The 15,887-nt window shown below is 41.6% G+C and overlaps 1 protein-coding gene across 1 annotated transcript in view; it reads right to left on the bottom strand.

Moving 5' to 3' along the window:
* The window catches only part of LOC126251713 (integrin beta-PS-like), a 178,151-nt gene extending 173,873 nt beyond the window's left edge, over positions 1 to 4,278 (bottom strand). The window contains exon 1 of the mRNA XM_049952307.1: positions 4,015 to 4,278. Within this exon, the coding sequence (XP_049808264.1) occupies positions 4,015 to 4,081 (67 nt within the window). The 5' untranslated portion in view covers positions 4,082 to 4,278. The remainder of the gene's footprint in view (positions 1 to 4,014) is intronic.
* Between the last annotated feature and the right edge of the window lie 11,609 nt (positions 4,279 to 15,887).

Here is a 15,887-nt window from a genome sequence, read left to right as displayed (position 1 = left end):
CTGGACATGAATGGATAGGTATTGTTGTAGTGTGGATACATCGGCATAGGATGGACTCAGCAACCTTGCTAAACAGAGAGGTGAGGCTAATGCGACGGTAGGAGGAGTGTTAGTGGCAGGTTAACTGGTTTTGAGGAAGAGGAGGGTTCGGAAGGTTTTCTATGGGTCAGGATAGAAACCTTTGTTCAGGATTACATTGTAAAGGGTCGCTAGGATTTCCAGGAAGTAGAGAGGGCATTGTTTCAGGTGTCCGTAGGTGATGCAGTCGTTAACAGCGAGCTCTGTCGCGTTGTGATAGAGTGTCTGTTGAATGTCTTGCGCAGGTGTTGTAGTATTGAGTTCTGTCTGTGGAATGTTGTCGAGGTACTGGAAGCTAGTAGTTAGGGGTGGGAGGGAGGTATTGATACTCTCATTACTGTCGGGAACAAGCAGTAATCGAAGTGGAATGGTGAAGGTGTCAATGAGGTAGGACGCGATGTGGTTGGCTGACGGTAATTCCTATACTCTTATTTACTGAGTGGTTTCTGTTGTTGTATATGACATTTTCTTTAGAAAATATTTTAATCCATACTTCACAGTTATTTTTGTTATTGTATTCCGCAGTGCCTTATAAGCGCTGAGGCAGGTCGTGGATAAAGTGCCAAAAAAAGTCACTAGATCGCGGGCCGATCAAAAGCTTTTAACAGAATCCGCGATTGCACGAACTGTGACGTAAACTGTTTCAACAGTTCGAGTCGTGCTCCAACACAGCCCTACTTGAGCAGTGAAAGCTGAAACGATAGAAGACGAATTTTCCAAAGACACAATGAGACACTTATTGCAAAATGTAACAACAGATAGCGCAACTAATCTTTTCATACAGGGAAAATACAAATTTTGCCGAAATATGCTTGAAGAAATGAATTAAAAATGCTAATAGAAAATCATTTAGTTCCTACCGAATTTTAACGGAAATATCAAAGTCCTGTTTATCGAATACTGATAACAAAGCACAAATCAACTTTCTCCGGAAGCGAAAGTTTTAAAGTCATTTACGTCGCATATCTTATTCGACTGTTTGCCAAAGTCAGAACCGGAAGCCTAGAACCTGTTTTTTATGAACGCCGCAGGTGGAGACGTACTCATTCATGGCATTCTGTTGACACACAATTATTCAATTATACACTTTGATTTACAACGATGGCAGTTTCCCAGGCAGCTTGCATTCACTATGAGTATCAACAACGCAGAAGGCCAATCAGTTTGTATGGCAAATATTAAACATCCGGGCAAAGCCGGGCACTGCATCTAGTCAGTTATAAGAGGAACTGTCTAACTAACGATATATCTTGTTTCTGAGAATCCTGATCTTGCGCAATATCAGTTATTGAAGCCTCAAAGTCATCTCCACGTTCATCTGACTCCCCCGACACCGCTGGTTAGCGAGTGGCACAAATGGTAACAAAGTCTGTCCGTTATTCGCAGCATTGTCTTTTTCAGCCTTACGCTTTCGTGTTTGATAACCGGATGAAGCACTGTAACTCCTTTTTCCACTCGGATCATTTGTTTCTACTATAAACAAGCTCTTAAAACTGTGTGATGCAACGATAAAAAAACGTAACTTCCTACACTACTCCGAAGCAAAGGAGAGCGTGCAGCAGATATTCAACTCGACTGATTCTGACTACTTCTGACTTATGAGTAACGACAATACAAATAACGCAATACAAACAAAACAAACTTTTGCATGTCTACACTCGCACGGATTCGGCGTATTCGGTGCTGTAATATCGGTTTGTCAAAACTTGCTCTCAACCTGTGAGGCTCTACTGTAGTTCATAGTACAGGCTGGCCGCCATCTCAAGTAAACGAAAGTGTTAACGTAAACCATTTTAAAATGACTGAAATGTAAACATTTTTGTCTGCAGTGTCGCCCACATGTTCTACAAACCGAAAATCGTTTTGAAACGACGAAATGAAGAAGTTGTAGATGTCAATTAGTTAAACTTTTAACGTATGCAGCACTTTTATCTGGAGGGTAAATTAAAAGCTACTCAACACACAAAAATAGTTTTAAGGCAGTTATAAGAGTCCAAGGGCATGTAAGGGAAGCAGTGGTTGGGAAGGGAGTGAGACAGGGTTGTAGCCTCTCCCCGATGTTACTCAATCTGTATATTGAGCAAGCAGTAAAGGAAAAAAAGAAAAATTCGGAGTTGGAATTAAAATCCATGGAGAAGAAATAAAAACTTTGAGGTTCGCCAATGACATTGTAATTCTCTCAGAGACAGCAAAGGACCTGGAAGAGCAGCTGAACGGAATGGACAGTAGCTTGCAAGGAAGATATAAGATGAACATCAACAAAAGCAAAACGAGGATAATGGAATGTAGACGAATTAAATCGGGTGATGCTGCGGGAATTAGATTAGGAAATGAGAAGCTTAAAGTAGTAAAGGAGTTTTGCTATTTGGGTAGCAAAATAACTGTTGATGGTCGAAGTAGAGAGGGTATAAAATGTAGACTGGCAATGGCAAGGAAAGCGTTTCTGAAGAAGAGAAATTTGTTAACATCGAGTATAGATTTAAGTGTCAGGAAGTAGTTTCTGAAAGTATTTGTATGGAGTGTAGTCATGTACGGAAGTGAAACGTGGACGATAAATAGTTTAGACAAGAAGGGAATAGAAGCTTTCGAAATGTGGTGCTACAGAAGAAGGCTGAAGATTAGATGGGTAGATCACATAACTAATGAGGAGGTATTGAATAGTATTGGAGAGAAGAGAAATTTGTGACACAACTTGACTAGAAGAAGGGATCGAGGCATCAAGGGATCACCAATTTAGTATTGGAGGGCAGCGTGGAGGGTAAAAATCGTAGCGAGAGACCAAGAGATGAATAGAGAAAACAGATTCAGAAGGATGTAGGTTGCAGTAGGTACTGGGAGATGAAGAACATAGCACAGGATAGAGCAGCATGGAGAGCTGCATCAAACCAGTCTCTGGACTGAAGATAACAACAACAAAAAATGGTTCAAATGGCTCTGAGCACTATGGGACTCAACATCTTAGGTCATAAGTCCCCTAGAACTTAGAACTACTTAAACCTAACTAACCTAAGGACATCACACACACCCATGCCCGAGGCAGGATTCGAACCTGCGACCGTAGCAGTCCCGCGGTTCCGGACTGCAGCGCCAGAACCGCTAGACCACCGCGGCCGGCCAACAACAACAACAACAACAACAACAATTCTTTTGCTAATGAACATGCTTTAAATACTTGTATCATCATCATATGAATCCAGAAAACTTTTTGAACTTGTCAAAACGAGTGTTGTAGCTCAGTCAGTATGCGAAACCAAATCCTGACAAGGGCGTGATGTTTAAAATTCCTACAAGCGTTTTCGTACATATTATGTGCGCTAACATACACGTTCGATATGACTAGAAATTAACCTACTTGATAATTAAAGTGCTGTCCTCACTTTTATTAATTTTTTCTCATATTTTCATTGAAGTGTGATATCAACTGATGGAAATTAAATCTGTTCCTAAATATGACACCATTTGCACATACGTAGTAACAATACGTTTTGCTCTGCAGTGTCTGATGTATTGGTCGTGCTTTCCGTGCAAAACCGTGGTATTTTGTATTAATTTAACAACTAGTTATATGGATGTACGTGTTCTTAAAACAGTCCCACAGGTTCAGTGAGGGCCTACAGGGCCCAGGTTTTTTGTTGAAAATTGATTTCTATTTAGTTGGGCACCCGGATTATTTTTCTGCTCTTACACATTCTAACGCCAGCCCTGGATCATTCCTAGGAAAGTTCTCCGGTGTTAAAACTAAATTTAAGATTTAGGACAGCTGTGTTTTCTCTGCAAGGGATACAGAGCTTAACAAGAAGTGGTACTAAAAGGAGCAGAAAAGTAACGTTTGCATACAAAACAATTGTTAAAGAACAGAGTTCATCTCGCATTAAACTGGCGCCACAAGGTTGGAATTGAAGAACGATGAAAAAAAGAAGAAATCTGTTTCCTTACCTCGTTGTTGCTCTTGGTAACATAGCCTGGATATTCCATACGTACGGGTTTGTCGCTCGTTTGCCATCACTGTTACTTCACACTCGGTGGAAGATTGAAGATGTAAAGTCCAGAACTTTGCGTCACTCGCAAGATTTAAACAGTCTCGAAACAAAATTATTTACGTTCGTGGTGCAGTAATTCATTTGTCGCGCAGTTCAGATCCTGTCATGACTGCAGATGGAAGAGACGCCACTGCAACTGTAGAGCCACATTCGCAAGACGCCGGTAGGCACGCTCGTTTATCTGAAGCCGAATCGGCATGTGTCGCTGGGCTTCCACAGAGATCGGCCATTGACGTTGCATTGCCTTATCTAACACAAACATTTGCTTAATACCAGGTGCGTCTCCATCTCTGGAAGCGAACACGAGATTTTCCCAGCCGTAGGTCTTTGCCTGCAAGAAGACAGGTAGCTGAGGAAGGATGCTCTGAAAGAAAAGAAAGGGACACAAAATGTGCCTTAGGGCCATTTCGCACTTGCCAGTCAACTGACCTCCTAGCATACCGCTCTGGGTATTTCATATTTACGATGGCTAGTTATAAATTTTCAGCTGTCACCTCGAGAAATTAAGTTGCGAGTATAAAACTTGGAGATGACGTCTCGAAAAATACACATAAGAAAAGATTTTCAGGACACCTTTATTTCGAAATCCAGAAAACAAAAACGGTTCTGAGCCGCGCGTATTTGTAATGTGTTCAGATCATCAAATCAGAAAATCAAACATTTGTGTAATGACAGAATCGTCTGTTTCCCACGGGGGTTTCTTCACAGCCGGCCGCGGTGGCCGTGCGGTTCTGGCGGTGCAGTCCGGAACCGCGGGAGTGCTACGGTCGCAGGTTCGAATCCTGCCTCGGGCATGGGTGTGTGTGATGTCCTTAGGTTAGTTAGGTTTAAGTAGTTCTAAGTTCTAGGGGACTTATGACCTAAGATGTTGAGTCCCATAGTGCTCAGAGCCATTTGAACCATTTTTGTTTCTTCACAACACTACTGAGCAATGTAAAAACGTGGCGAAACGTCACCTTGTTCGGATGTAGGCTGGAATACATTGCAGCATACCATCGATGAGACCATCAAGCCAGCCCGAGTCCAAATTGTCCCATTCTTTAATGGCGATTCTGCCTGCGTAAATTGCACAGAATATGTGGTCTTTGTCTACGTCGGAAGACACCTCGTTTCAGTCGATCCCACACATTCTCGATAGGGTTCTTGCCCGGGGAACAGGCAGGCTGTTCCACTCTGGTAATCATAGAATGCCGAAGAAACGGGTTCACTATAACAGCACGATAAATACGAGAGTTATCATCCATCAAGATGAAACTGTCACCAAAAGGTTGGCGATGCGATTCCACTACTGGATGTAGAATCTCGTCCCCGCACCGCAAGAGCACTGAGACTGCTTTTAATAACTACGAGAAGATACCCATGACCCATGTTATCCCACCACAGAACCTCACTTCACCACCACCTTGTTGCATATGTAGATCACAGTGTTGGAGGCGTTAGATACTACCGGATTCCCTCTAAAAACTTTATCTGCGATTGTCAGGGTACAATCAGGTCCGAGTTTCATCTGTAAACAACATCCGATGCCAGTCCTGGAGTGTCCATTCTGGATGAAAAATGGTTCAAATGGCTCGGAGCACTATGGGACTTAACTTCTCAGGTCATCAGTCCCCTAGAACTTAGAACTAATTAAACCTAATGTTGTGTTGACAGAAGAACCAACACCCCGTTACTAGTGGAGGCCGAAATGCACGCGTTTTAGCTCACGCAGGCTGGCGTGAGGAGGGAAGGACTATACTGACGTAAGGTCTGGAACATGACATGGAATTAGAATTCGGAAAGCGGACGTAATTAGTTAAATACTTAACTTTAATCCGTTAATGATGAACGTCGCTCTTGAAGGTACATGATTCACAATATCAAAAGTAATTGAATATGGCTCCTTGCTAGGACGTAGCAAATGACGTAGCTGAAGGCTATGCTAAACTGTCGTCTCTGCAAATGAGAGCGTATGTATACAGTGAACCATCGCATAGCAAAGTCGGCTGTACAACTGGGGCGAGTGCTAGGGAGTCTCTCTAGACTAGACCTGCCGTGTGGCGGCGCTCGGTCTGTAATCACTGATAGTGGCGACACGCGGGTCCGACGTATACTGACGGACCGCGGACGATTTAAAGGTCACCACCTAGCAAGTGTGGTGTCTGGCGGTGACACCACACCTAACTAACCTAAGGACATCACACACATCCATGCCCGAGGCAGGATTCGAACCTGCGACCGTAGCGGTCGCGCGGTTCCAGACTGCAGCGCCTAGAACCGCTCGGCCACTCCGACCGGCATTCTGGATGATTTCTTGCCCATTTGGAACGGAGTCCATGGTGTTGTGGTGTAAGACGTGGTGCTCGCTGAGATCGTCGGGAATGGAGATTCGTACCATGCAATCGACTCCTAACAACTGATGCGATACAAGACATTCTGCAGCTTCTTCGAACACCAAATTCGGCTCTGGACCACTCAGTCCACAGTTCCTTTGACTTAAAAGTCGTAGATATCGATCTTCCCGTGTACCTGTCGAACGTGGACCGTCTGTGCGGTGTAAGTCTTCAGCACCACCTATCAACTGGAACCAATTCCGTGTCCTCCGCACCACATAACTTTGACTCCGGTGCACACGTCGAGTAAATTCCTTGGTAGACAAGACATCTGCAACGAACGTGATGAGGCGAAATCGATCGTTGGTCGTGATTGTCCATGGTGGCATGATGGAATTTCACTCTACTATTCCACAGACGACTTTAATACATCCCTACTGGAGCTTTACTCTGAACTAATGCTGCAGTCCTTTAGTGTGCGTAGGGATGTTCCGATAGAAGTAAAGGCAGGAAGGTATTCGATGCTTTTGTCTCGATACCAAGTACTTCTAAAATCGAATCATTCTTTAGATACTTACTCGGTATCGAAAGTGAAGTATTTGTATCGAACTGCTTTTACACGCATATTCGACTAGTAAGTGACTGTTTGCTTGTGTCTGCTGTAGAGATAGAGACACTCACCCAACATACAGTTTTATTAAGGTCTTACGGATAAGTCACAAGACAAGTGTCTGGACAAAAGTATGTTACAGTATCCAAATTTACACTAATGATTAATTCTTTGCAACAGAACTTACTAGTATTGCACCTGTCCCACCAACTGTCGATGAATGGCTTCAAAATGGTTCAAATGGCTCTGAGCACTATGGGACTTAACATCTATTGTCATCAGTCCCCTAGAACTTAGAACTACTTAAACCTAACTAACCTAAGGACGTCACGCAACACTCAGTCATCACGAGGCAGAGAAAATCCCTGACCGCGCCGGGAATCGAACCCGGGAACCCGGGCGCGGGAAGTGAGATCGCTACCGCACGACCACGAAGTCGATGAATACAACGACGTTTTATTGAGAGAGCCGAAGAAAAAGTATGGGTTAACTGAAATAGATGATTACGCAGCCATTGCCGCTCTGTTGGACCGGAGGTTTACAAACCTGCATTTTCAAGATCCAGCAGCATGCGGGCGAGCCACACAAAAACTGAAAATTATGGTTTATAAGCACTAAGTAGCCCAAGTGAATCACAGAAAGGTCATGATTCGTCTACTGTAACCGCGATTACGACTTTCGGAAACATTATAAACAACTAGCGCACCACCGCAACAAAGAAAAAGGAAACACATCAAAGTGACGAAGCATCTATTTGTTTGTCAAACACTGTAATATCTTTAAAAAGAAATTCATTTGCGTAATTGGAACACATGAAGGTCATTTTCCCAAGTTTGTATACATGTGCTCAACATTAACTCATTGTCGTTGCAACACGTGGGCCTCGTGAGTATTTATTTTCAAAAGTTTGTGCAACTATGGCTCAGAATAGAAATAAGTTGTCTCCTAAATATTTACACAACGCTCCTGTTGGGGAAACCTTCCAATCGGTGAACTTTCTGTTTAAGGACCGTCATTAATAAGGAAATTAAGGTACTTAAAGTGTTGTTTTCGACTACATAAAATAAGCAATCAAGTAAAATACCATAAATACTCGGCATTAATTTGCATAAAAAATTAAAAAAGTATCAATATGAGTAGGTATCTACACTTTTGAAGTATTCATATGAGTAATATCGTAAGATGATTGAAGCACTACTCATTCGGGCAGGCATCACTTCGATGGTATCAGAACATCCCTCAGAGTGCTGTGTTCTACTCGTAGGTAGCTCTTGGTAACTGTGTATTTGTTTACAAACAATGTCAGGGGTGACATTCCGATTGGTGCATGAACAGTCAAAGTAATAAAACACGGACGACGTATCTGGATGAGGTAAAACTTTAGCTGATGCATGTATTCACGCTACACTGCGACATATTTTCTTTCCAACAATGGACCACTTGGCGGATATCTTGGCTAGAGAAGTCAGCATTTTGGCTGTTCAGAAAACTGGTCACCTCGAAAATCATATCCGCAGCTCGTTGTCTAGTGGCTAGCGTTGCTGCCTCTGGATCGCGGCCCCTGGGTTCGATTCCTGACCGGGTCGGGGTTTATCTCTGCCCAGGGACTGGGTATTTTGGTTGTTCTCATCATTACATCATCATTCGGGAAAGTGACGGAACTGGACAGCGCAAAGTTTGGGAATTTGTATGGGCGCTGCTAACCACACAGTTAAGTGCTACACAGACCAGATACACTGAAGAACCAAAAAAACTGGTACACCTGCCTAGTATCGTGTAGGGTCCCTGTGAGCACGCAGAAGGCCGCAACACGATGTGGCACGGACTCCGCTAAAGTCTGAAGAAGTACTGGAGGGAACTGACACCGTGAATCCTTCAGGGCTGTCCATAAATCCGTATGAGTACGAGGACGTGGAGATCTCTTCTCAATAGCACGTTGCAAGGCATCCCAGATATGTTCCATAATGTTCATGTCTGGGGAGTTGGTGGCCAGTGTTAAACTCAGAAGAGTGTTCCTGGAACCACTCTGTAGCAATTCTGGACGTGTGTGGTATCGCATTGTCCTATTGGAATTGCCGAAGTCCGTGGAATGCACAATGGACATGAATGGGTGCGGTGGTCAGACAGGATGCTTACATACGTGTCACCCGTCAAAGTCGTATCTAGACGCATCAGGGATCACATATTACTCCAACTACACACGCCCCACACCATAACAGAGCCTCCATCTCCTCGAACAGTCCCCTGCTGACATGCAGGGTTCATGGATTCATGAGGTTGTCTCCGTACCCGTACACGTTTATCCCTCGATACAATTTGGAACGAGACTCGTCTGAAGAGGCAACATGTTTTCCGTAATCAACAATCCAATATCAGGCCCAGGTGAGGTGTAAAACTTTGTGTCGTGCAGTCATCAAGAGTAGATGAGTGGGCCTTCTGCTCCGAAAGCCCGTACCCGATGATGCTTCGTTGAATGGTTCTCACGCTGACACTTGTTGATGGCCCAGCATTGAAATCTGCAGCAATTTGCGGGAGGATTACATTGTGTCACAATGAACGATTCTCTTCAGTCGTCGTTGGTTCCATTCTTGCAAGATCTTTTCCTTGCCACATCAATGTCGGAGAGTTGCTGTTTTACTAGATTCCTGGTATTCACAGAACACTCATGAAATGGTCATTCGGGTAAATCCCTACTTTATCGCTACCTTGCGCAGACTATAAAACCACGTTCAAACTCACTTAAATCTTGATAACCTGCCATTGTAGAAGCAGTAACCGATCTAACAACTGCGCCAGACACTTGTCTTATATAGTCGTTGCCGTCTGCAGCACCTTATTCTGCCTGTTTACATATCTCTCTGTTTGAATACGCATGCCTGTACCAGTTTCTTTGGCGTTTCAGTGTATCACCATCATCATCGAAAATAACCTTATCCGCCATCCTGGATATGTCTACCAAAAAATCGTTTCTTCACCCGAGGAAAGAGGAATAAGTCACCAGCAACCAAGTCAGGAGGCTACGTGGGCTGAGGCAAAATTTGATGTACGAAGCGTGTGAGTAAAGTAGCGAGACTGATTTTTTATCTACCAAAGATTTTATTTTTTTAAACAAAAGTATTGTCTCCTTCGAAGTAGTTCCATCCAGCAGCTACTCACCGACGGAGTCGTTCCCAGCCTTGGCAGCCGCGCTGAAACGCTCAACTGATAAGGCCTTTAACGGATGTGTCACATTTTTTTTAATGTTCTCCAGAGCCCCAAAATGACATCCTTTTAAGATATTCTTTAATTTCCAGAAAAGAAAAAAGTCTCAAGAACTTAGATAAGGTGAATATGGGGGCTGTGGAACAACAGGACTGCCTTTTGCGATCAAAAACTCCGTCATGGGAATGGCCATGTCACATGGGCCGTTGTCATGATGCAGCATCCACTTGTCTGCATTGTCCGGTCTCATTCGTTTCGCCCTTTTCCTGAGCCTTTCAAGGATATCTTTGTAAAACACTTGTTTAACAGTTCGCCCTGGAGGAACAAATTCTTTATGGACGATACCCCTACTGTCAAAAAAAGTAAATCGTCATTGCTTTCATCTTTGATTCGAGCTTTTTTCGATCGAGGAGATGTCTCAGCGTGCCACTCCGCCCTTTGCCGGTTTGTCTCAAGAACGTACTCAAAAATCGAGGATTCATCACCTGTAAGCACACGACTGAACAATTTGTGGTCACTGGTAATCCTCTCAATATGATCAACGCACACATTTCTTCGATTGTTCTTCTGCTCAGTTGTGAGGTTTTTCAGCACCATTTCGTATACGGTATGCAAAACTTCGAATATGCAAAACTTTCGTATAGGCATTACTTCGATCAAAATTGATGTAAGGTGAAAGTGTTCAGATTTAACAGATCACCCTTTTGTTAAACGTCGGCCTGAGCTCACAAGATTATGCACACGTTCGACGTTTTCGTCGGTTTTTGAAGCTGAAGGTGTCCCTGAGTGTTCAACGTGTTCTTGGCCTTCCAAAATTAATTTGCGCCAGCGAAAAACTTGTGCTCTTGGTAACCAACGTTCCCATTAGGCCTGTTTCAGCTTTTCAAAATTCCCCAGGTTTAACACAACACTTGATGGCGTAACGTTGCTCTAAATTCCGCTTTCAATTTTCGTAACACACAACAAGAACACAATTTTACTGATAGCGCTCTAAAAAGTCACATGATGGCTGTACAGAGCTGAAACTCAGACTCAGCATTTGGAAGGGATGAACACATCTAATAAGTAGATCGCTAGCAGTTTTGTCATCTCGTAACTTTTCTCCCAAACCTCGTACAAAAGAGGCAGTACATGTGATTGTGTCCTGCATAGAATGAGCTTGGCTTTTTGTATAAGAAACACCTCTTCACAGCCTCCGTAGCCCCGTCAGGAGGTTACAGTAGTATGCTCATATGACGGTTTGCCCCTTACGAGAATAATTTGAAAACCCCACATCATGGCAGCCCCAAAGATGGGGCCGTTTCTACCACGAGGCCAGACAAAGGGGGGCAACATATGGCAGCAAAATTTGGGGGCAGGAACTGGCATAAAAAATTAATTGCAAATCAAACATTGAAAAATTTGAGCATATGGTAGAAGTAATGAAAACGAGGAAAAATTAAAACATCAAATTGTATTCAGAAGCTTACGGAACAGTTCTTTAATAAGTCTTGTCTGACACTGACGAAAGTAAACACATTGCCTCTACCTGCCACAAAACTTAAGCAACAGCTCCTGCATACGAAACGAAAACAAACATGACAGTTATTTATTTATTTATTTATTTATTTTATTGCGAGTTCCGTTGAACCTGTTAGCAACGGAGTTGCAAGGGTATGCAACAAGGCAGTATTTTTACAATGTTAACAGTACAGCAACACATAATATGGTTAATTCATGCACGACTCATAGTAACAACATGGAACACTAAAAGAAATAAAAACATATTACACGCATCAGAATTAATACTTGTGTGTACACATTTAAGTTAGCAATATCAAAGTATTTGAGCAACAGGTAGTTTACATTTATGCTAACATTGAATGGCTAACTCAATTGTATAATAAAAACTTGCTCCTATACACTAAAAATTCACTAATTGAATAGAATGACTTTTGTATTAGGTATTCCTTCAGTTTGCTCTTGAACTTTGGTGTTTCAGAAGCAAGACATTTCATGACACTGGGTAGAGCATTGTAAATTTTGATGCCTCTAAAATTTATTCCTTTCTGTACAAGGGTATAGTTGGACTGGTTGCTAAGAAAGTCCGCTTTTGACTTTGTGTTGTGACCATGATATTTACTATTGGTTTTGTAGAGAGTATGATTTTTATTAATGAAACACACAAGGGAGTATATGTACTGAGATATCTTTGTAAATACCTGTAGTTTCCTAAACAGATTCCTGCATGAGTGTCTTGGTTGCACACCACCCATGATGCATGTAGCTCTCTTCTCAGCAATAAGAACTTTTTTTGCCAAGGGCTGGTTGCCCCAAAAGATGATCCTGTAAGACAAAAGTGCATGGAAATATCCGAAATAAGCAGCGCTTATCGCATCCTTATGTGTGATTGATGTAATTATGCATAAGGCCAATGTTGCAGAATATAACCTTTTTTCTAGTCTACAATATGGCTGGACGAATTTAGTTTGCAATTTATGTACACACCCCGGAACTTAGATGCGTCAACTTGCTTTATTTGTTGTCCATTAATTCTATATTTATATCCCCTGGGTCTTTATGTGCCAGATGAAACTGTATATAATGAGCTTTTTTGATATTCAGAGAGAGTCCATTACAGTTAAATGATTTCCGAACGTCATCAAATTCATTGTTCACAGATGTTTCCCAGTTGTTTCCTGTTGCTTTCTCAACTAGAAGATAAGTATCGTCAGCTAATAGGGTGAACTTGCTCACTGAGGTGATGCAGTGCGGGAGGTATTTGTAAATATAAGAAACAGTAATGGTCCCAATACCGAGCCGTGAGGCACTTCAGTGTTGACTGTGCCCACTTTGATTAAGCTGGTATTCAATTACTGTCAGCAATTGACGCACTTTGCTTCTATCTGTAAGATATGATTTAATCCATGTCCCCACTATTCCACTTAGCCTTTAGTAGTCTGCTTTATTTAGCAGAATTTCATGGTTGACACAGTCAAAAGCCTTGGATAGGTCACATAGGATTCCAATTGGTGCCAATTTTCTGTTAAGAGATTCAAGAATTTGATCGGTGAAAGAGAAAATAGCATCATCAATTGATAGGCCTCGCCAGAAACAAATGACTGAGAATGTTATGGCTGTTCAGATGATTAGCAATTCTCCTGAATACCCGTTTCTCAAGGACCTTTGAAATACTTGATAGCAGGGATTTTGAGCGGTAGTTTATTACATCACTTTTTCGCCTTTCTTGAAAAGTGCTTTCACACAGGCATGTTTTAATCTAAGTGGAACATACCTTGTTTTAGGGATTCATTAAAAATGTCACACAAGACTGCATTTACATAACTATGACAGTGCTTAAGTATCTTACTTGAAATGTTATCGACCCCACAAGAGTTTTATAACTTCATATCTCTGATTGTCTTAATGACCTCACTAATTGTTATGGGGGTTACCTGCATCTGGCAAACTCTGGCATTATTAGCTTTATGCAGAAGGTCTATTGCATCAATCACTGAGTCTTCACAGCCAATTTTTTCAGTAGCTGTTACAAAATGTTTCTTGAAAATAATAGCAACTTCCTCAGTATCTTTTACGATATTTCCATCCTGAACTAATTCTATGGTCAGATGCCAATCACTTAGCCCACTGCGGTACCAGGTTGGCTAATAAAAGTTGTAGAACTCTCAATACAAAAAACAAACAAGGCACCATTTACTTGTTTAATCACAAGAAACTGGATGCTGGAAAAGAAATTTATTCCTCATTCTAAAAATATTTCAGTTGAGAAAGAAACACCATGGTTATCCACATGACCTAGTTTGATGCTTTGGCATGTCTCCCATCAGTACTGCATAATTCATTTGCACCAGAATATTTTTCCACAGCTTTATTAGTTCATTTTCTTGCAATTAAATAAAATAAGTAATTGATACCAACTTTGGTTGCACTGGTATATTCAGCTGAATTCTAGTTTAAATTCTTCCTATTTCAATTATTTTTGGAAAATTCAAAAATTGAGGAGAAGAAATAGGAAATTGAAGACACTTGTTGTCCTCAACAGTCTTAAAGGAATTGAGGACAATGCATGAAAATTGTGGACTGTCAGCAGAAAATGAGGATGTGTGGTCACTTTAGTTTAATGATAGATACCGGGGAGGAGACTCTTGGTAGTAAAAAAGAGAGGACATCAATTTTGTTCTTGCCTAGGGAAGCAAAATGCCTAGCAATAGCACTACCCAAAAAACAGTGTCACCTTGCGCAATGTTGGTTTGGTCTCCGACTTTTACAGCAATAGTGAATACACGTGTACCCAATGATTGCCTTGCTATTCTGTCTTGGGGTCACAGTGGTACACACAGCACTCTTCCATAGTCATGAGGCAGCTAAAAAAGGCATCTGGATTGGCCCGACACAGCTGCAAAATTTCTGCTGCAAACTGGGTTCAGAGATTTTTGGATTGGTTATGGGCAATCGTGGTAGCCAGTGACCAGTAATTTCGACATGTTCAGATTGTCTTGCAAGATGATGAAAACTGATCCATGACTGTTTTTCAGTTTTCCTCTGTCATCTCGATTATGACACATCTACCTTTGTACTCCAGAGTCATCATTTCTCTTGCGATTTCTGGTCCTTCGTAGACTAATTGATGGCCACTTCTTTGTTCAACATTTGCTCCAGAGTCATCATTTCTCTTGCGATTTCTGGTCCTTCGTAGACTAATTGATGGCCACTTCTTTGTTCAACATTCAGACTCGTTTATCTACGCTGCCTAAGCACTGTGTCATACAATGTAACATTATGGAAGAGAGTTGTAACTTGAGGACGGTGTACCAAGGAACACTTGCTGTTTCTTGGTTGGTATTTAAATCTAGTGACCAATTTTAGAATCACATGAAGGAATGCCTGCTAGAGAGAGCCATCAGCAGCATCTGGCATATTCTACTGCTTTTGTAGTTGTGATATATGAGGTCGTGTCTTTTTTCGTTTGTTGTAAATTTTTCAGATCTACATACGCAAGTGCTGTGTAATATATGAAAGCTATTTGGTGGATATCATTAATCTTCAGGTACAGAATTTTGTGTGGTGAACAAAATTCAATGTATTTTTAAAAATTGTAGTAAACCTATCTATAGCTAAGCCACATTTTGTTAGTTGTGCAACATCTCACACTCTGAAATGGAAAAAGTTCTTCTACAATGAAACGTGTGATATTTGGTAATTAACTAAGTTTCTTTAATATCTTAACAATTTTATCTGTCTTGGGAATAGAAACCTGTGTTGATTTTCAGTACCTTATATTTCAAAATGCTTTTAACTTTTAATTGGTTTTTGATAATACCTGCACTTAATTTGTTTTCACTTACTGATTATAGGTGCATAGTAGATTAATAATGGAACAGACTATGAAATACAGTACCGAGAAGACTTTTTCGGTTGCAACACATTTAAATTTCAAAAGTGTATTTGTTCCTACATACATGACCATGTTCTACCTTGGAACACTTTTTCACATTTGGAAAAACCTTCACTTTCCTGAGTAATTTTTGTAATGGATTAAGAAAATATATTACATTTATATTACAGCCCTAGCTAGTGGTGAAATCCCAAAAAGTGTTCCAACACTCTCCTTTACTGCTGTTCACTTCCACCAGCTCAGCAAGGATT

This window comes from Schistocerca nitens, chromosome 4 (genome assembly GCF_023898315.1).
Source record: "Schistocerca nitens isolate TAMUIC-IGC-003100 chromosome 4, iqSchNite1.1, whole genome shotgun sequence".
Taxonomy (NCBI): Eukaryota; Metazoa; Arthropoda; class Insecta; order Orthoptera; family Acrididae; genus Schistocerca; species Schistocerca nitens.
This window is presented reverse-complemented; position numbering and strand designations above follow the sequence as displayed.